We start from the raw sequence: 20,631 nt of genomic DNA on the forward strand, positions 1-20,631 counted from the left end.
CTACCATCTTACATTGACTAAATTCCTTGAGAAAACCGGTCAAATTTACTTTGATGTGGACCTGTGATCTCATTGATATTTATTTCTTCATTCCAGTGATATTAATTACAACCCATTCAGCCTCATCTGAGATTCTTTTTAATGTTCTTCCTTAAATTCTCCCTGGGGACACGTTGTCTGTCTCCTGGTACTGCCAGATTCTGATCTTCTGGACCGGGGCTCTATTTTTTGACTAGATAAAATAGGCTGTTCTCTGCTTCATTTCTTACCCAGCTTTAATCACTGAATGGGCATTGCCTCAGTCAAACTGAGGCCCATTGAAGATTTTAGCTTAAAAATGCTAAAGTCTCCCACTGCAACTGGGACCACCGTCCTGATCTCTATCTGGCCACTGAACCCAGATGGTCTAGAGGGGAAAGTGAGGCATGGGACTTTGCACAGACCTGTCACACTTAAATTCAATTCCCTTTCATATCCTGGCATGTATTCTTTTTCAGAATGAAGGATGAACAATGACAGGGGCACTACCCAGCATGCTAGGGGCTTTCCTTTAGGTCTTTTCTAATGATACGTGTCTCAGTGGAGCATCCTTCCTTATCAGGAGGACTTTCCCCCTCCTCCCTGACTCACATCTCTCCAATGCCTATATCTAGCTTGCTCCACTAGAGACTTTGGAGACTTGCCCTTTATGTGAGATCTGGACTATCTCTTGGTTGAGCTGAGTTATCTCTCTCCCAATGGGAGAACTCCATGTTGTATTATCTATTACATATTCTCTAGCTTCCATTTCCTCAGCTTTCTGTTTTGCTAAATATGGACTTTAGAAAATAGGTTTCTTTGCTATTCACTGTGTTAGTTGGGGAAAGGACCACACTTTAGATATAAAGCTTGAGTCCTTCTTGCCCCACTAAGAAATAGAGATCAAAAGTTTAACTCGACCCTGAAAGCCACATCCTTAGAAAGCCACATCCTTAGACTGACAAATGAAGGAAGCAGATGGGTCTAATTGTAGTCCAGCGCACTCTCTCTGAAGAGAGCAGAGTGGCCAAGCTTCTGGCCCCAACCTCCCGCTTCTGCTCCTGGTAGGAATTAAAGTCTCCTTTGGGAAAAGAGTAGGAAGAGAAGAGTAAGAAATAGTGATTCTGTCTCCTTTTGAGCCTCATTCCGCCCCATGCTGTGTGAGGGACAGCCACGTTCCACACTCAGTCTTGTGACTCCACATATTTCCATCGACTATTCCCTGTACTGTGGGAATATCTTTCCTGTTTATCATAGTGTCCTGGCTTCCTTTAAGTTTCAGTTTAAATCTCATCTTTTGCAAGAGCGCTTTACTGGTCTTTCACCCATTTACCCAGACGATCTTGTTTGTCCATAGGTATTTACATGCAGTGTTCCCCATTGGATGAGCTCCTTGAAATCAGGAATTTTGGGAGATTTGATTTTGTCTTTTTATCCCCATTGCCTGGCACACAGTAGGCACTTAATAAATACTGGTGGAGTTAAATTGTTTAATTATATGATGAGATAAAGTGATTTACAAACTTTAGAGCACTATGGAAGTATCAGTTATTACCATTTTTATTGTTTCCCTGGGGAACAGGCCCTGTTGGAAATATCTGCACTTCACTGAGGAGCCTCTTGAGATAGCCAGTAGGAGGAACATGAGTTGGCACTCTTGCTTGCCCTTGATCCCAGAGAAGTGCTTCCTAAGTCATAGCAATTCATGAAGGAAAAGAGGGAAGTTTGGGGGATGGGATCTGTGTCCCTCCCCCCCCCCCCGGTCCCCACCCCCCGGTGTTCTGGTCCAGCCCTGTCATTCTGCTGAGGCAAAGGTTAAAGATGGCCCTACAAGTAAGTAACAAGGCCCCACATACTCTGGTATGCAACAAGACCAGGCACACTAAGGTCATGGGACTAAAAACTTGTTTCAAGCAGCCAAATTGACCTAGCTTTCACCTCTGTTTACTAGCAACAAAGGGGTGTGTGTGTGTGTGTGTGTGTGTGTGTGTGTGTGTGTGTGTGAAAAACTGGCTTTCAAAATGAAAAGAACAATGAAATAATTGAAATTGCATTCTGCATCCTAGGAAATCATAATGTCCACTCTTGGTCCCAAAGATGAGACATTAAATGACCCTTTCCTGTCCCCCCCATCCCCTGGTTCTTTGCATTTGAGGTTAGACTTTTTTGATATGCTGATCGGTTTTGCTGAACTTTCTTTTTTTTATTATTTCTTAAGTGAGATTATTACTTTGTCTGGGAAGGTGTAGACACTGAAAGGGAAATGAGAGAACCAAAGGATATCAGTAAAATTGCCCATGTTGTTCTAGGACCCTGGTGAGCAAGCAATGAGAGCTTTTGTGTCATCATCTCTGCCCTCTGGACAGTCTGCCATCTAAAGAATGCCGCTTTCAAGGGTCATCTGGAGCCATGGAGGGGCTAAACAACTTTGGATCGAATCTGGAAGCTGGGAGCTGGGCTTGGCTAGGGATGGGAATCATTTGCCTATATTCCTTAGAGCCCCCATGCTAAGACCCTCCCAGCACCAAATTTTTTAATAACAAGGCAGTTGATGTACTGGCCCCCTGCAAAACCCGAGAAGGTGCCCAGCAGGAGGTCTGATTGGCATCTCACCAGGAATTGATCTTGTTCCACCACCCTCAAATCTCAGCCTAATAGCAGCCAAGAGATGGTTGATCGCAGGGCCTGGAGGAAGCCTACTCTACCCTCAACTCTCAAAGCAAAGAGCCAAGGCAAAAGGACAGGTTCTTGCCAAGGGAGATGAGCAATTGTGCCGGTAGACTCCCGCTGGGTCTGTCAGAAAGTGCTTTGGAGTTTACCAAGTTTGGTGCCTGCTTTCTCTCATCCACACGCAACCTCCAACAACACAGACTCTGAGACTGTTTTGTCTTCAACTGGATTTCAATGCCTTCCACAAGGCATGTAGGTTATGAAGCAATATGAAGATGTCAGCCCTTTTAGCCATGTTAAGATGGGCCAGAAATCTTAACTGGCTTTGCTGATCGCTTGGATTAATTAACATTTTCTCTTCCTGATTTTTGGCCCCTTTTCCGTCCTCAGAAACTTGAGGTCACATCTCTAAATGCTGGTAAATGAATGGACCGATACATAAATGACAGCTGAACATATTTGCTGTCTAATAGAGATTATAGATCGTCCCCAAAATCAATTTGGCTGGTGGAGTGATAAGATAAATGTGCTTCTGTGATCGTGGCAAAACTGATGCAGATCCTGAAGCACAGTTAGGTTCTGTGACCCCCCCTTCCCCCATGTCTGTGGCTCCCCAGATCTCTGGCTCCCTGGCTGAGCTGCCATGGCTTGGGGGCCAGTATAGGCCCCAGAAACACCTAATTCCCAGTGTCCTCCTTGTAGCTACTCTGTGAGCCAGGTGATCAAAGGAAGGCCGAATAAAAGCACTCTGGTAGTTTGATTTTGGCTAACTCAAGCTTAGTGTTCTTATTTTTCCAAATGGGAGCAAATGAAACACTAGAGGGACTTGATAATAGAAAGAAGAAAACATCTCTTCTACCTCCTTCAGGGGACTTTCTTCCTCAGGGAAAATGTGCAAAAGGTCAAAAAATAGCCCCACTTCTCTCTGCCTAGAGTTTGATTTGCTTTCAATGATGACACAGCTGTCACATCCAATATTATTTCAATGATAATAAACTGCTGGGTTCAGTATATAGGCCTCCACTAGCTTAGATTCTGTACCTATAGTGACCAATAGTGTCAGGTAACCCAATACACACAAAAAGGTCAAAGCCAGGGGTTCCTAACCAGGGGGATAGATGAATTTCAAAGGTTCTGTGAACTTGGATGAGAAAACAAGTGACAGGTTTTCCCTCAATTATTTTTTTTTAATTCTTCAGAGCAAGAAATCTGGCTTCACTAGACTGCTTGCCAAAGGGTTCCTTATTATACAGAAAGGGTAAAGAACTCGTGGCCTAAGTATTCCTTAAGCATCCACTAATGCCCCAGGCCTGAATGAGAACAGGGAAGAAGAAATGACAAGTGTTGCTTGTGTAAGCTTAACAACACACCTCATTTTCTTATACTAACCCTCAGGATCTAAGGGCCCCAACTGACTTTGTACCCTATTTGATGTGAAAATCCAGTTGGGACTACACTGAGGTGTCATTAGTTAGTTTTGGATTAGGTGAAGTCTACTTTAGGAGAGTTTTAGGCAACCCCTTCATTATTTCACATTGGGGTGGGAGAAGGGGACACTCATCTGCTCCAAGGAATGATCCACTCCAACATAATTATAAGCAAAGCACATGGCCTTGTTTTCAATCTGGCAGACAAGTCAATCAGGCTAGTGTGAGGTAGGGAGGGGATGGTACTGGATTTCATATCAGGAAAACTTGGTACAGATCTTACCCCTAAACTTCTTAGCTATATGATGCCACCCCCTTTATGCCTGTTTCCTCCTCTATAAAATAAAGGGGTTGGAGTCAATGGCCTATAAGGTTCCTTCCAGCTATGAATCTGTTACCATGAAAAAGCAGGAAGCCCAGCATCTGCTGGATACAGACCCTCTGTCCCTTAGGTGGAAGCATCCCGTTGTCCCATCCCATCCTGTCCCTCCGTACTGCTATCCTCTGGGTCCTCAGGGTTTTTGCCAGGTTCCCATGTTTTCCTTTTCAGAACCAAACTGAAGTATTTCCTGGCCTTCCCATCCACTTTGAAAATGAACCCTTCCTTAGAGCACCAGCCCTGAAGTCAGGAGGACCTGAGTTCAAATGTGGCCTCAAACACTTAATACTTCCTGGCTGGGTGACCATGGGCAAATCATTTAACCCCAATTGACTCAGCAAACAAAACAAAAAACAAAACAAACACTTCTTTATGTATTTTCTCCTTAGTTAAAATGTGAGCTTCTTGATCATACACAATATCTTGATTTCTCTTAGTACATAGCTAATGGGGGGGGGGGCTTTTTAATTTATTTAATTTATCTTATTATTTTTTATTATTTATTTTAAAAATAAATTTATTATTTATTATTTTTAAATTATTTATATAATTTATATAATAAATTTATATTAATTTTTTATTTTAATTTTTAAATTTTATTTTAATTTTATTGTTTGAATTATTTTAATTGATTTTTATCTATTTTATTAATTTTATTTTTACTACTATTTAATTTATTAATAATAAAGTTATTAATATATAATTATTACATATTTTATTATGTAATTATATGTAAAATATAAAAATAAACATAATTAAGAAAAACTTGAATTATACTTCTCCCCTGCCCCCCACCTTGTGAAGGCTCCAAAAGGACTGGCGTTAAAAGCAAAAAGAATATGAAATGAATCACAACAAGATCTCCACCACAATCCATAACATTTATTTCTTATTAGATATCATATTAAGTATAGAAGAAAATGTAATAATTGTCAAGGCAAGGAAAAATACACTAGTTACCCTATAAGCAATTTACAGAACATGAAGAGGGGTAGGGAGAGGGAGGGAAGGAGGTGAAATGAGGCAGAAGCCTAATATATGATAAATGGTCTGCAACATTCACAAGCTTTCTTCGTTAACGCCTTTGCTGTTAACACCTTTCTCGTTTTTCCTTTCGTGAATCATCACCTTCTTCAGATAAGCACAGGATGAGGGATGCTTGGGTAACATAGGGTAAAGAGATGAAAGCAGCCTAAGAGACTGAACAACTAAGCAAACAAAGACTTTTAAAGGAGAAACAATAAACTCTGGAAGCACTCGATTCTGTTGCTGGGAAGGGACGCCCCATCCCTAGGAAGACTTGTCAAGTTCCTTCTCCTGTTCGATGGCTGAAAGAAAATGACAGAATTAGGAAGTATAAAAAGAGAAGGAGGTTAAATTTCCTGGAGATCAACAAACTTGGCAGTGGGGAGCCAGACAGTTTACTGTGGATTTCCATTTCAGCCATATGGGTGCAATCGGGTAGTGGTAAGTGGGATAAATTCACCTTTTTTCAAGTTTTAGTTAGCCAAAAAGGGAATGGCTTGAATTCATTCAAACATTAATCTTTTCTCTTGCTGTTGACTAGAATTTTTCAAGTTTGTTATGTGAGCCACATGGAGAAGATGATTTGGGGCAGCAAATAGAGCTCCTAGCTTTTGGAATCCCAGACCCCGGGAAGTGGGAGACTTGGCTTTTCGGGTTCACTGATTCATTTGGGAAGGCATGACTTTTATGGCACCACCACCAATGTGATCCTGTTCCGTAACTTACTTTCCTTAGAAGGAAGAGTATTCTTCTCCACCGTAGTGGTCTTTCTCAGCTTTCTCTTGTCAAATTTTTTCACTTCAGAGAGGTCTGGTTTGTCACAGGTTTTGGCTAGAAAACAGAAAAAAATCTTTTATTCTTACCCGGCAGAGAGAAGGGGGCTGGGCATTTTCCAGGACTCCTTAAAGCAAGTCGTCATTTCTTCAAAGGAAGCAGAGAAAGTGGTGGTTAGACAAAACCTTACCCCCCCCATTGGAATTAGTTCTCCTTGGCAATTTGGAACACCAAAGCAAGAAGTGGTTAAAGAACCCGTTTCTCTCAGCCTTTTTGGGAGACTGGGCTCACGCTTTATAAGCTGCTAAACTGGATTCTGTCTTTCACGTTGGAAATGCGGTTGGTTCTTTGAAAAAGACTGGGCGGAAAAAAAAAAAAAAAAGACTGGGTGAAGAAAGGAGGGTTCCAGACCCAAGGGAAGATAAGAAGCCCGAGGGTTTCTCTAGGGTGTAAACCCGCCTCCCTACAGGACTGGAGCCCGGTGAGGGGCGGGGGGGGGGGGGGGGGGGGGGGGGGAAGGAGGACCCGCCATGTTCCTGTTCCCAAGAAATAGCTGCCTTACGCACACTATGTTCAGCAGGGGGCTCTAGGAAGCTGCTCTAACGGCCAACCAGCAAGATGGCGCCTGCCTAGCTACACCCCACCCCCTCGCCCACGAGGAACTAGAAAATGGCAGCCGCAGGGGGAAGAGGAGGAGGGATCAACCCAAAGAGAGCAGAGAGCCCCAGAGAGGACGGTTGGGGGATGGCGCGATTTGAGGGGAAGGGATTCCCAAAAGGGGGTACTCACTGTGGGGATCGCTGACAGGAGGCGTGGTCTCTAATGGGGTTTGCTCACCAGTGGGGGGGCGATCCATGAGGAGATGGCCCCAAAAAGAAGAGCTTGATGAGAAACAGCCCCCAGGAACACTTTCCTCCCCAGGGAAAGCCATTCTAAAGGCCCCGTCGATGGAGGGAACCAGCCGGCTCTCACGCCTTCTCCCGGTTCGCCCCTGTCCGGGCCCACTCCAGCCGGGTTGCTCCACCTTAGCTCGGTACTGAGAGGAAGGGGCGGTGAGCCTCGTGGTCTGCAACATGCGGGCCGCCAGGGCCTCGACTCTGGCTCTAGCCTCGGCCCTGGCCCTAGCTCCGGCCTTGGCCCCGGTGTCGATGCCGGCCCAGGCCCTGGGCTTGGGCCTGGCCCCGCTCTTGAACTCGGCCTTGGTACTGGTCTCGGCCTTGGCCTCGGCCTTGGTACTGGTCTCGGCCCTGGCCTCGGCCTCGGTCTCCGTCTCGGTCTCCGTCTCGGTCTCGGTCTCGGCCTCGGCCTCGGTCTCGGTCTCGGCCTCGGTCTCTGTCTCCGCCTCGGTCTCGGTCTCGGTCTCGGCCTTGGTCTTGGTCTCGGCTACGGTCTCGGGCTTGGCCTCGGTCTCGGCCTTGGCGCCGGTCTCGGCCTCGGCCCCAGAGCTGGGCCTTGGCTGCTCTTGGTCTGGCTTGGGCTCCCCCAGGGCTTCTTCGGGTTTGGGCACCGGAGCTGGCCCCGACATGGGTTCACCGGCTTGCATCTTGGTCAGTGGGAGCTAGACTTGCTAAGAAGTCCCTCTGACCGTAGGCACAAGCTCTGTGATACGTCTGCCTGCACGTGAAGGCGATAGCGACCACGATGCGAAAAAGACGCTAGCCTCACTGAGCAAACGACGCTAAGGTGAACGAGGCGCGCTACCCTTTCCCCCAACGGCACCCAGGGCGCAGGCGCTAAACAACGGCGGCGGCGACGTCGGGTGGGGAGGGGGTGAGAGCGCAGAGCGGGTCAGGGAGAAGGGCGCCAACCGAGGGCTTCTGAGCGCGCGGCGGCGCAGTCCAACTCACCTGTTACGCTGGGTGCTGGGCGTGCCCGCTGTTACTGTTGCTGCTGCTGCTGTTGTTCCTGCTCTCAGTGTCTCGGAGTTGCCGGAGGAGATAGTGGGAGCTAGGGCAGGTTCAGGAGAGCCGGAGCTGAAGTCAGCAGGCACCTTATAGCGCAGCTGGGGTCCCCGGAATATTCTCGCCTTTCCACTTGCCGAGCTGATGAGCCTCTCCCAGCTCGGGTGCCCCTGGACACTAGGCTGGGGGGGGGGGCGAGGCCCTGCCTGGGACAGATTTGTCTGCCACCCCTCCTCCCACGAACCTTCCTGCTCGCCCCCCATTTCTGTCAACGTCCAGGAGCCCTAATTGTGCTAAGCCATTTTGGTTCCTGGCAGAATTAAGGCCAGCCTCCACATCCTCCCCAGCCCCCCTCCCCCCTCCCCCCACCGTCTTCTAAAAGCCCTTCACATAGGACAGAGGGTTCCAGATTCTGAGCTGAAAGGGACCTCAGAGACCACCCCCTACATAGTCCAACCTCCTCCTTACATAGAAGAGGCAACTGAGGTCCCCCAGAGACCTGATGACGCCCCCAAAGCTCACGTACTGCCTGTGCCCAAGTCCTAAGCTCCCAACCCACTCCAATGCCCCAGCCCCTGCACTGCCCACCCCTCCCCCTAGCTCCTCTATTTCCTCAACATACAAAACTTCCAGGCACCCTACAGTCATCCACATCCTAGCCCAAGCCACATCTTCCATAATCTAGTCAGCCAGCATGGAGACCTCCAGCGAGGAAGAACCCGCTTACTCAGAGACAAGCCCAGTACGCTCGGAGGCAGCTCAGACCGGGGAGCTTTTTCCTGCCCTCTCTGCAGCTTCCTCCATCCCGGTTCGGCACTCTGGGCCCAAACCTAGCCAGCCCAAGCTATCCCCTATCTGACGCAAATACTGGAACACAACTACTCTCGACTCCCAGCGAGTCTTCCTTTAGCTAAACTCCCCAGTTCCCCTTCGCTATCCTGGAGGCCCTCTTGTGTGGACACTCGTGGTCTTTCCTAGAACTGAACCACACTACTCGGGATGAGGACTGCTGAGAGCAGAGGACTCTTGTCTTCCCATTGCTAGAAAACATCTCTCTTAATACAAATCTAGACCCCTCTGGCATTTATGGCTAGGATGGGGGTGCTTTGCCCCTGTAGAAATTTTAAAAGCATGGCTGCAAAGCAAAAATTAAGAAACCCTATTAAATTCTCAAAACTTTTCTTTAAAAATAGGACGATTTCATCCTTGTAAGCAACTTCTGATTCGAAACACAGTTTATCTCTAATAGCCTAAGAGACTCTGGAGATCCCTAAAAACTTTAAAGGATTTGCCAGTGATCACAGAGCTAACAAGTGAGAATCAGGACTTGAACGCAGATTTCTTAGGCTCTGAGCCCTTTAAAACTCTGTCCAGCGACCTGTAATTTGCAAGAATGATTATAATTCATGAAAAGCATAAGCTTCCAGGTGACCCACTATTTCTGCACCCCCACATGAGCTCATCACTGGACTGTCCCTTCTTCATTGGATGGAAATGATCTCACAGGATCTCTCTGCTAGGCAAAAATCTGGCTTTAAACTAGGTAGTACAGTAGGGAGCCTGGGAGCTAGGATGCAGGAGATGGGGCTCCCCATCCACATACCACACATCTACCCACTTGGGATTTCAATGACAATGTCACAGCTTCTTAACCTGCTGTTCAGAAACTGGAAAAAAAAAAAACTATGGGTAACTGTATTTCAATATAATTGGTTTCCTTTGTAATACCCCACCTTTTTTTTAAGCATTTAAAAACTTTTTTTCTGAAAAGAGATCCATACACATTACCACATGACCAAAGGGATCTGAGACCGAGAGTCTGCTCTTGTCACATGCTGGCTTACCAATTTGGCATTCCTCAGCAATTGAACTCCATGGAGGAAAATATCCTAAATGTACAAAAATACTTATGGCAGCTTTTTTTTGGTGTGTGGCCACAAACTGGAAGCTAAGGGGGCACCCACCTCCTGAGGAAGATTGAACAAATGGTATATGAATGTAATGGAATACTATTGTGCCTAAGAAATGATGAAAGGGATGGCTTCGGAGAGATCTGGGAAGTCGTATGAACTACTAATGTGCAGTGACATGAGTAAATAGGAGAATCATTTAAAATGTATCAACACCGGAAGAATGAACAATTTTGAACGAATTAATGACTGACCCGACCATGATTCTAGAGCACCTGTGACAAAGCAAGTTACCCACCCATTTCCTGAGAGAAGTGATTGGCTGAAAATGTAGAATGGGACACAAGGTTTTGGACATGTACAATATAGGAATCTGTTTTGCTTGATTGAATGTTTGTTACGAGGGCTTTTTTCCTGTCTTTTCAAGGGAGCCTTCAGGGGAAGAAATAAATGCTAGTTGAAAGTCAATAAAATGTAATGAAAAATAAAACCCTGATCACCATGACGTGTGAGATTGTGAAATGAGATAAGGGAATGGGGTATTTCTTCTTCCATGAGGAAAGGAATAGCACCTGTTAAAAAAAAAATCTTGATGCAATCATCCAAACTCAAGGGATGGAAGGTGGAAACCTTTCTATAACAGCACCACCCAGTGCCTATTGTAAAGAAATTAAATTGAAAGGCAGAAATTTACCCCTGGGAAAGCTGTGACTACAATCAATAAGTATTTATTAGGAGTGCCAACTAGATATCAGACACTGTGCTAAGCACTGGGGATTTAAAAGCAAAACAGTAGATTCCTAGATTGTCAGAGCTGGAAGGAAGCTTAGCAGTTCCTGGAATGAGGGACTGAATGAATGATCAAATAATAAATGAATGAATGAATGAATGAAAAACTTCTATTAAGCACTTACTATGTTCCAAGCACTGTGCTTTGGAAATATAAAAAGCAAGGACTCCCTGCTTTTGTGTAACTCATATTTTAATTAAGGGAGACAACATGTAGAGGGGGGTTTCAACAGTAGAGCAGATGGAAAGACCTGGTAATGTTAGGGTTAGGCAATGGCAAAGCAGGTGGTAATACACCTTCTTGAGTGCCATTTCTACTTATAAAACCACCTCCTTTGATGATACTAAGCTTTTGTCTAAGGATTTGATGTTAAGGATTTGGTGATGAGAAGCTTTTTTAATGATAGTGGCAGGGAGTATCTCTCCACAGGTGATGTATCCTTAGATGATGATTGGACTATGTGTATGTGCTGGAAATAGGGCTAGTGACCTGGGGTGGGGGTGGCTCTTGAATGCAGTCAGGGCTCTGTCTCCACGTGGGTCTGAGAGAAGGTTAAGGTCAAAATGGTAGTCTGAGGGAGTCTGACGTTCCTGGAACATACTACCTCGGGTATACCAAGAAACTTTGTTGCTGGGGAGGCTGATTTTCTCCCTCATCAAAAAATGGGTCATTTGGTGGCTTGACATTTTAACTAAGCACCAGAGAGGTAGCATAATTTAGTAGCTAGAGCACTGACCTTAGAATCAACAAGTCCAGAGTTCAAATACTGTTTCTGAATCAGTGATTCACCTCCCCAGAATTGTAAATTATAAGGTCAGTTCTGAAAGCCTGATTTTAATGGGGATTGGCAGTGGAATGTGAAATGGTAACCCAATAAATAAGCAGATGCTTGCGGTAAAAGAGCTTTCGGTGGCGTCCCCAAATCATCGATCTGTAAGGCCAGATCTGGAAGGGCACCGAGAGATGATTTCCTAGGTAACTCTTTCCCCTTTAGCACTGTAGGGAAGCCTGTGCCAGATCCTGTGGCAGAATAATGTTGTTAAATGCGTGCAATATAACAAGTGATTACAAAGGAAACCAATGATACCTACTTACAGTTGTCAAAACATTTAAAAAAAAAAAAGGCCATAGACGATAGGTTGGGAGCCCTTGATTCTAGTCCAATTCATTCATTCTTAAAGAGAAAATGGGAGGAGGGTGACTTTAGCCAAGGTTACAGAGAAAAGCTTATTTAAGTCTTATGGAAACTGAGTTTGAGCAAAAGTGGGATTAAAGAGAACTCAATTTTCATCCATTCAACATAGATTTTAGAGCCGGAAGGGGCCTCAGAGAGGACTTTGTTTAAATCCCTCATTTTCTAGAGGGTATCTTTAAAAAGCATGGACTAAAACCAAGTCTTTTTTCTCCCACCCAATCCCAAGTTCTTTCAGTCAGGTTGCTGAAATTGAAATTGAAACCCCTCCTTCCTTCCCTCCCTCCCTCCCAGACCTAGAGCAGCAGTCTCATGACTCAGGACAAGCAGTTTAGCAGGACCCCCTTACTGTTTCCAGGGCCACCCTGCCCTTCCCCTTTATGGAGACACCAAGTGGAAGCGTCCATTTCTGCAACTGCTTGCCACTGATCTTCCCTCTGGCCAGCAGTCATGATGCCCTCTGTTCCAGGGAAAACAGAATGGAATATAAAAGACCACTCCTGTTGGCATTGAGGGGACCATGACTGTCAGCCACCGCTGCCTTCCTGTTTCTTCTTCCCTTTTGATAGGAACGGGATTAGAGTGAGAGTGAGCGCCTTCTTGCCCTCACTGTCCCCAATCTGGCAACCATTCTGCCCCCTCCTCCCCAATACCATCCTTCCTCCTTACAGGAAGGAGTCCAAGTGGTATGATCTGGTCTGGGACTATTATTCAGTTCAGTTCCGTAATCTAAGGGATGCTGAGCAAAGGGTTTAACTGATACTTGTCTAATTAATTAGATTGAATTAAATGCCACTGTCCTTAGGCCACCTCACCCAACTGGATCTAGTCAAAGTCCCTGGACCTCAGATGCAGAATCGCCAACAAAACAGTGTCTTTGTGTCCAATCTGCATCATGTGCAGTGCTCCACTGATGGAAGTACACAGGCATTTCTAGAGATCCTGTTGAAACTTCGGTGCTTTAATAGGGAACACAGCAATGCCAGAGTCCTCCTAGTAAAGCTGCCTGTGAGATGAGAGACTGCAGATGTTGAACGTGGTGCTCGTGTGCTCGTGGCGGGCTGCTAAGTCAGCAGTGGTTGTTTAAAAATTCTTCTAACAGGAAGGGAGGAGGGAGTGACGAGAGAATGAAAGGCAACAATGACATTTTCGGAAACAGCGCTTGACATCCCCGAATTGTGGATTTAGAGCTAGAACTTCAGGTGTCATCCACTCCAGAACTGTGAAATGATTTGCTCCACAAGTAAAAAGCAGCAGAACACTGGGAAACAGGACCCAGGTATTGTGACTCCAGACCAACAGTTTTTGGCAAATAAGATTACCTTGTCTTATTTGCATGTCCTTTTATATGACAAAATTTACAAAAAAAAAGTTTTTAAAATTTCCCCTATTTATTCATTTACCCTCTAAACCCCCAAACCTGACTATTTCCTCTGGTGAACACTTCTTTCCAACCCTGATTGTCCCTTTGGGGTCCAATCAATTCAAGTAAGCCCAGCCTGGAAAGGCTGTGCTGCCTTCAATGCCCAGCCTTTACCCCTAGCGTGGACATTAAGTCCCACAAGCCGCAGCTCTTTCTAGATCTCAGCTTGAAGCCAACCCGAGAAGTGTTCGCAATGACAAATCCTTGTTGTCTATCTACCTCCCCCACCCACCCCATGCTTCCCCTCCCCTCCCCCCCCCCTCCCCCCATGTAAGCTTCTTCAGGTCAAGAGACTATTTTCCTTCTATTTGTATTCTTAGCCCCCAGCTCAATGCCTGATACCCAAAGCAATGCTTGTTGAATTGGTCAATCTGTTTATCTCCCAGTATGGATTCTTATATTGTCAAGGGTGGTCTTTTGAAACTGTAGGTTTTGCTCCCCTAGCTCCTTATTTGGACTTGCAGCAAGTAGAAAGGAAGCTCGCATTTTTCTTCACTCTTCCCAATGGTTTTCTTGAAAATCTTTGAGACCTCAGAGCACAGCCTTCTTTCTGGCAGCTCCTGAGAGTTGGGCTGAAGCCAAGGGCAGGGTCGGGATGAGGAAAGTGAAGCTGTGGAGAGATTGGGATGAAATGCTTCTATGACCCAAGCGATGCCTTGAAGCTTTGTTGAGAACAGAAAGTTAACGTGGATGTTAATCTCACTCTTCCCTGGAATCCTCCTCTTTTACCTCTTCGTGGTAATGGGCCTGAACTCTCGAAGGCTCTTCCAAAGTCCTCCGCCAGGCTCTAAAGGCTTTGGGTAGGGACCCAGCGATAGACTCACAGTCTTGTTCAGGCACCGGTCTAGCTGTGTTTGGGGAGGCCCATTACCAGGTTGGCAGCAGTGTGATTGATTGTTTTGGCCAGAGTATATCTGAAAGACCATCTACTGAGTTTCTGGGAATCTTCGTTCTGTGTTGGTCCAAGGGGAGAGCACCCACAGTGGTGACTGAAGTGATATATTGAAATTAATATCAGATGATAAAATAATTTGATAATCTAATTGCTGGGAACTCTATCTCCTGACTGAATGACTGCTCTTGGTTCTCTAAGACCAGAAGAAGCAAATGGACCCAGAGGTGAGTTATTGGCCTATTGTAGACCCAGGCTATAAGAACACAGTCCTGAAACCCTCTGGGATGCCTCTGAGGCTACTCAGTCACTCTCCTCTACTTTGGGGCGCTTGTTTTCCTGCAAGAAATCATGGATAGCTGTGGTAAGTCCCCAGGTCACACAGGAACGTAGGATGACTAAAGAACCGCCTCGATAGAGCAGAAACAGCTTTCGTCCTCTATCCTCCCAAACGGCCTGAGCAGAAGCCCACAGGCCGGGTGCTTCCTGCCAACCTACCTGTGACTGCATGTTGGCAACTAGGACACTGAGTGGGTAAAGCAGTAGACATGTGAGGGTCCCATTGACACTGCCAGATACGAGAGCCGGGATCCAGAAGGGCAAACCTTGTTCTGTCAGGCCGTCTCGGATGGGATCTTTGAAAGAGAAGTAGAGAGCACTTCCCAGACTGTTTCTCAGAAGGACAGGAAAGAAGCCTCGATAGTAGCCCATGGCTAGCCGTTCCCAGAAGCTATAGGAGTTGAATTCCTGTAGAATGCTGGAGGTGCTGGGGAAGCGGGCATCCTTCCGTCCATCTTGAAGCACATTCTGTACTCGTTCGAAGGGGGTCAACACTACAGCTTCCGCTGCCCCTGACAGGAACCCAGCGACCCAGCGCTGCCATAGCCTGGAGTGTCCGGTGGGAGAGAGAGCTTGGAGCAGGTTGTCGTGAGTGCCGAAGAGCAGGGTCCCCTGCAGGGTCTTGGCCAGAAGGGGTGGGTAGATTCCTCGGTAGAAGCGGCGAGGGCCCTCCTGGTGCAGCTGATTGACGGCCTCCGGCACAGACACGGCATGGATCTGCTGGCGGAACACGAGCTTGTAGATGGGAAAGGTCACAAATGTCGACAGGAAGCTGGAGATGGCTCCGAGGGTGTAGCTTCGAGAGTGCCAACGGTTGTCTTCTGAGCTCTTTTCTGTTTTGACTTCTTCCGGTTCTTCGTGGGAAACCTCAGGCTGCTCCTCCATGCTGGTAACAACAGGCTCGGGCTGAAAATAACTGACAAAGAGGGAAAAAGACAGTTGAGTCGAATTGGCTGTTAAATGGTTTTGCTATAGACCAAGCTCCTGAACTTGAAGAAATTCTGAATCTCCAGGAGAACATGTGAAACTGTAAGCAAGACAGGAAAAGAGAGTTTGTTAGGTTTTCTAATACGATGTCAACCTTTAAAAAAGAATCATGAGCCTTCATCTGTGTCCTTGCCTTTTCTTTTAAAATTTCAAATAAGTATAAGAAATCTCTAGTTTTTAAAAAGAAGGTCAAGCATGAGTGAGGAAAAGGAGGAGGGAGCTCGGCAAGCTTTGGCCATCGAAATTGTTGCCACAGGGGAAGGACCTTGAGGAGCCTCCTTTTCTGAGCTGACATTTCTAGCCATTTCCCTTTCCTTCCCTTGTGACACAGCTCCCTAGAGGCCAAAATGTATATCGCTCTTCCGTCTGGTCTGCAGCGAGCAGAGGGAAGGGGAGGAAATAGACATTGCTATAGTGCCTACCATGGACCAAACACTTTTTAGCGATTGGAACTCTCTGGATTCTCCTTCAGACTCAGGTCTTTTGTGCGCCCCCTAGCAGCCACACGAACTCAAAGGCTTTTTATTGTCTCACCCACAGATCTTCCTTATTACATCATTGCCCGTCCACTGAAGACGGGGCTGACCCTCAAACCATTAAACCCCATCCGCTGCTCTTCAAATGTGGCCTCTTAATTAGTGCGCTAGCTGCATCTCAGGCCTTCAGACTGGAAGGCACCAGCCATCTACACAGCAGCCTGATTATAATGGATGTTCTGTCTCACTTATGATAAGCCACTCTCCTACCCTCTGTAGAAAGAGCTTCTTTGCTTTAATGGAACCACTTAGGACTCTTAATGTGTTCTATTTTCTTTCAATAGCTCTCAAACCAACGCCTTGTGTGCCCCTGAGCCAGGGTGAAAAAGCCAGAGTGGACCCCTGAGCACGTATTACTGTTGTGAGTAGGACTCTGTACTAATGGGCTCCTAGAACAAGTCACAGATTGCTAGAAATAACTGGGGAGCAGGGAACTCCAGCCGGAGCCTGGGTGTTCCCAGATTCCTGAATATGACTGTAGTTCCATGTTCTAAGTTGGCTTTTAACAAAACAAAGGATGGCGGGATGCCTCTGGTACAATGGAAGGAGCTTAGATGGAGAGTCAGAAGACCTAGATTTTAAACCTAGCGCTATTACTTGCAACTTATGGAACCTTAGACAGATAATTTCAGCCCTCTGAACCTCAGTATCTCATCTGTAAAATGAGAGGGCTGGCTTAGATGACCTTTGAAGTCCCTTGCAACTTGAAATCCATGAAGCTACCAGCACCGACTGAAAAAGACAAGAAATCCAACTTCATTCATCCCAACTTCAGACCCTCACCCCAAAGGGGACCCCAAAGGGGAAGGCAAGAAGCCACTACATTCGCTAAGGGCTCTCAGCCAGACTCTGATTTCCCAGACACGAGGAGTCAAGAACAATAGGTCCAGCAGTCTAGGGGTTGGTTTAAGCCACCACCCCCACCTCCTTCCCCAAGAAAAGGCATCCTCAGCTGCTTCCTTTGGGAAAGGCACAAGTGCCACGCCTCTGCAGTTTTCCAGACAAAGGCCAACTCACCTTCCCTGGAAGAGCCAAACCAGGGCAGGGCAGCCAACTCTCCATCATCCCACCCACCTCCCAATTTGGTCCCCCCCACCCTCCTTTTAGGAAAAGAAGCCCCTCCTCCTGCACTAGGAAACCCAGGGCCAGCCATGGGGGAAAGGGAGGGGTCCGCAAAAAGTTCCATACCAGACAAAGAGAAAAGCAGAAGCTCTTTGTACTTGGGGGCCAGAAAGATGAGACAACAGGCGCTGTGGTTTGGCTTTTTGCTTCCTCTCCCCTCCCTCTCTACCCCTCCCCCTCCCCCCCCCAAGCTAGTGCAGGTTGGGAGCAGGGGAGGAAGGAGTAGAAAGAAAACTCTTTTTCAGAAAAGCAATTCTGATTGCCGTATCTCTGCTACTTTTTAAAGTGAGGGAGATGAAGGATGGGGACGGGAATGAGGGTAATTGGGATGATGGAGATGTTGGAGATGGGAAGGAGATGGAGATGATGGAGATGGGGGGGGAGAAGATGGCGGAGTAGAGAAGGTGACGATGTGAGGGCTGAGTGGGGATGGAGAAGGCAGAGCGGATGGGGATGGGGGATGGGTTAATGGTAGAGATGAGAAATCGGAGAAATTGGGGTGTGGTGGGTGAGGGTGAATGGAGGTGGGGATAAGTGGGGGATGGTGGGCATAGGCGAGGAGGGGTGGGGGTGGGGATGGAGAAGGTGGGGGTGGGGATAGGTGGAGGTGGAGAATATTGATGTGGGGATGGAGATGTCGGGGCGGATGGGGAGGGGCAGGGCAGAGAATGGGGGGTAGGAGATAGAAATGGCAGAGTGGGGATGGGGCTGTCAAGGTGAGGGGGGATGGGAATGAGGCTGGGGATGATTGCCAGAGGAAGATGGGGGAGATATGAGGGGGAGAGAATGGGGGTGGCTCGGGTGAAGAGAGGAATAGAGAGTGGGGATAAGGATAATGGGGATACGGCAAGAATGGGGATGGGGATAATGCGGATTTGGAAGGATAGAGCTGGTCTCTTGGGGATGGAGACAGGGATAATGAGCATGAGGGAATGAAGACGGGCAAGTAGAAATGGGGATAATGGGGAAATGGGAGGATGAGAATAGTTGGATGGGATTGGGGATAATGGGGAAACGGGAGGGAAGAGGATAGTCGGATGGGGATGGGGATAATGGGGAAACGGGAGGGAAGAGGACAGTCGGATGGGGATGGGGATAATGGGGAAACGGGAGGGAAGAGGATAGTCGGATGAGGATGGGGATAATGGGGAAATGGGGGATGAGGATAGTCGGATGGGGTTGGGGATAGTCAGATGGGGCTAATGAGGAAACGGGAGGGAAGAGGAAAGTCGGATGGGGATAATGGGGAAACAGGAGGGATGAGGAGAGTCGGATGGGGATGGGGTTAATGGGAAAATGGGGGGGGGATGAGGATAGTCGGATGGGGATGGAGATAATGGGGAAGGGGGATGAAGATAGTCGGATGGGGACGGGGAGAATGGAAAGCCGGAGAACTGGGGATGGTTGGATGGGTCACGCTGGGATGAGGAGAATTGGGAGATAGGAGGGGGTTGAGGATAGTCGTGTATGGAAGGGATGCAGGAGATGGCCGTGAGGTGTAGGGTGAAAAGAGCCAGCGCCACAAGCCTCAAGCCTGGGGTGGGGGGGCGCGGCTGCTCTTACCTTGACCTGGAGCTCTCCCCTGCGCCGCTGCCCCGCCGCGGCCGCCCGGAGGGAGAACGGGAGCGGGAGCGCTCTCCTCCCGTCCGTTCGTCCTCCGGGCGGCCACGGCGGGCCCTCCCTCCGCCAGATCTGCGCCTCTGCTTCTCCCGCGTTCTGGACCAAGTACCCCAGGCAGGAGGCTGGGGTGGGGGGAGGCCGGAGAGTCCGCCTCCGCTCTCCTCCCCGCTCTCCCATTGGCTTCTCGGTCAGCCCGTCATGTTCTTTGTCTTGCCAAGGCAGCGCCCTGATCTGCGGCTGGGGTGGGCGCGGCGGGCGCGCGCCAGGCTGAGGCTGCAGTCCCGGCCAGCTGGCCAGCGGCAGCGCGTCGAGTCCCGCAGTCTGTCGGTTAGTCCTTCAAGCGCCCCGGGCGCCGAGGCTCCGGACAAAAGCCCGGCAAGCCCTGTTTCCGCGGTCCCCGAAGCCCCCGACCCTGGCCCTGTCCCCAGGCTCCCCGGGGTGCCCTCCCGTCCGGGGACGTCTAGCAGAGTCTGTCCGTGGTCCCCCCTGCCCCGCCCCCCCTTCTTGGCTAACTAGAGGTCACTAAGGACTCTCTTCTCCCGATGCCGCTTTGGGGCTCTGGAGCCTGAGGACTGACCTATCTCCCTTCTCCAGCCCCAGAAAAGCAGCTGTCAGAAACGGTGTAGACCTGAGGGGAGAGGGAGGAGACCCATGCAGAGTCACAACTCAGTTCTTTTCTACTGGTCTAAACTGGTCTGAATTGGTCTAAAGTGATCTGAGCCAGTTTAAAGTGTCTAAACTTGCCCGAACTAGTTAAAATTAGTCTAAACTGGCTCAAACCAGTAAAAAATAGTGTAACCTGACCTGAAGCAGTTTAAACTGGTTCAGACTGGCTAAAACCAGTTGTAACTGGGCAGAGTCAACTCATTATGATTTAACTGGCTTAGCCTACACTGTCTGAAACAGTTTGAAGTGGTTCAGACTGGCCTGAAGCAGTTAAAACTACTCTCAACTAGCGTGAACTAATTTAACCTGGTTCAAACCAGCTAAAACCAATTCTAACTGGGCATAACCAGTTCTAAACTGGCCTGAACTAGTTAAAAGTAGTCTAAACTAACCTAAACCAGTGTAAACTGCTTCAAATTGGCTAACACCAGTTCTAACTGGGTATAACCAAATCATTATGTTTTAACTGAATGATACTGCTCTGAACTGGCTTAGTTTATACCATCTGACCCAGTTTGAAGTGGTCCAAACTGGCCTGAACCAGTTGAAGTGCTCTAAAGTAGCCTGAACCAGTTACAGCTACTCTAAACTGGCTTAGACTGATCTAAACTGGCTCAAACCAGTTAAAACTAGTCTAAATTGAATTGAACCACTTTAAACTGGTTCAAACTGGTTAAAATTAGTTCTAACTGGACATAACCGATTCATTATGTCTGAAATGGCTTAATTTATACTGTCTGAACCACTTTAAAGTGGTCTAACCTAGCTTGAAGCAGTTAAAACTAATTTAGATTAGCTTAGACTGATCTAAACTGGCCTGAACCAGTTATAACTAGTCTAAACTGGCCTGAACCAGTTTAAGCTGGTTCAAACTGGCTAAAACCACTTCTACCTGGGCATGTGTGGGACAGCACCGTGAATCTTAGGACAGCTGTGAAGGAGGAAATGTTGTCCCAGAT

At 47.6% G+C, this 20,631-nt stretch overlaps 2 protein-coding genes across 5 annotated transcripts; both read right to left on the reverse strand.

Annotated features, from left to right (window-relative positions):
• Positions 1-5,356: 5,356 nt before the first annotated feature.
• LOC127542342 (germ cell nuclear acidic protein-like) lies at positions 5,357-13,734 on the reverse strand. 4 transcript variants are annotated; one of them, XM_051967829.1, is made up of 3 exons: positions 7,084-8,135; positions 6,247-6,351; positions 5,357-5,822 (listed from the first exon to the last, which is right to left on the reverse strand). In XM_051967829.1, exons 1-3 carry the CDS (start codon positions 7,835-7,837, stop codon positions 5,785-5,787), a joined length of 897 nt encoding a protein of 298 aa, XP_051823789.1. In that variant the 5' UTR covers positions 7,838-8,135; the 3' UTR covers positions 5,357-5,784. The 4 variants fall into 4 exon arrangements, 3 of the variants coding, with proteins under 3 accessions (XP_051823789.1, XP_051823790.1, XP_051823792.1); XR_007948637.1 differs by lacking the exons at positions 5,357-5,822; positions 7,084-8,135 and adding an exon at positions 8,142-13,734 and having other exon boundaries at positions 6,253-6,351; XM_051967830.1 differs by lacking the exons at positions 5,357-5,822; positions 6,247-6,351 and adding an exon at positions 6,362-6,441.
• A 42-nt stretch (positions 13,735-13,776) lies between these two features.
• On the reverse strand, positions 13,777-19,068 carry SLC25A53 (solute carrier family 25 member 53). Its single transcript, XM_051968404.1, has 2 exons — positions 18,950-19,068; positions 13,777-15,657 (listed from the first exon to the last, which is right to left on the reverse strand). Exon 2 carries the CDS (start codon positions 15,624-15,626, stop codon positions 14,706-14,708), a length of 921 nt encoding a protein of 306 aa, XP_051824364.1. The 5' UTR covers positions 15,627-15,657; positions 18,950-19,068; the 3' UTR covers positions 13,777-14,705.
• Between the last annotated feature and the right edge of the window lie 1,563 nt (positions 19,069-20,631).

The sequence above is a fragment of the Antechinus flavipes genome, chromosome X (assembly GCF_016432865.1).
Source record: "Antechinus flavipes isolate AdamAnt ecotype Samford, QLD, Australia chromosome X, AdamAnt_v2, whole genome shotgun sequence".
NCBI classification, from domain to species: domain Eukaryota; kingdom Metazoa; phylum Chordata; class Mammalia; order Dasyuromorphia; family Dasyuridae; genus Antechinus; species Antechinus flavipes.

Bases quoted from the DNA above. Each gene is read 5' to 3' on its own strand.
- LOC127542342 (XM_051967829.1), bottom strand. From the start codon at position 7,837: ATGCAAGCCGGTGAACCCATGTCGGGGCCAGCTCCGGTGCCCAAACCC. The intron at 6,352-7,083 runs GTGAGTACCCCC...TCTGTTTTCTAG, and splicing joins TCCTGTCAGCGATCCCCACA to CCAAAACCTGTGACAAACCA. The intron at 5,823-6,246 runs GTAAGTTACGGA...ATTTTCTTTCAG, and splicing joins TACTCTTCCTTCTAAGGAAA to CCATCGAACAGGAGAAGGAA.
- SLC25A53 (XM_051968404.1), bottom strand. From the start codon at position 15,626: ATGGAGGAGCAGCCTGAGGTTTCCCACGAAGAACCGGAAGAAGTCAAA.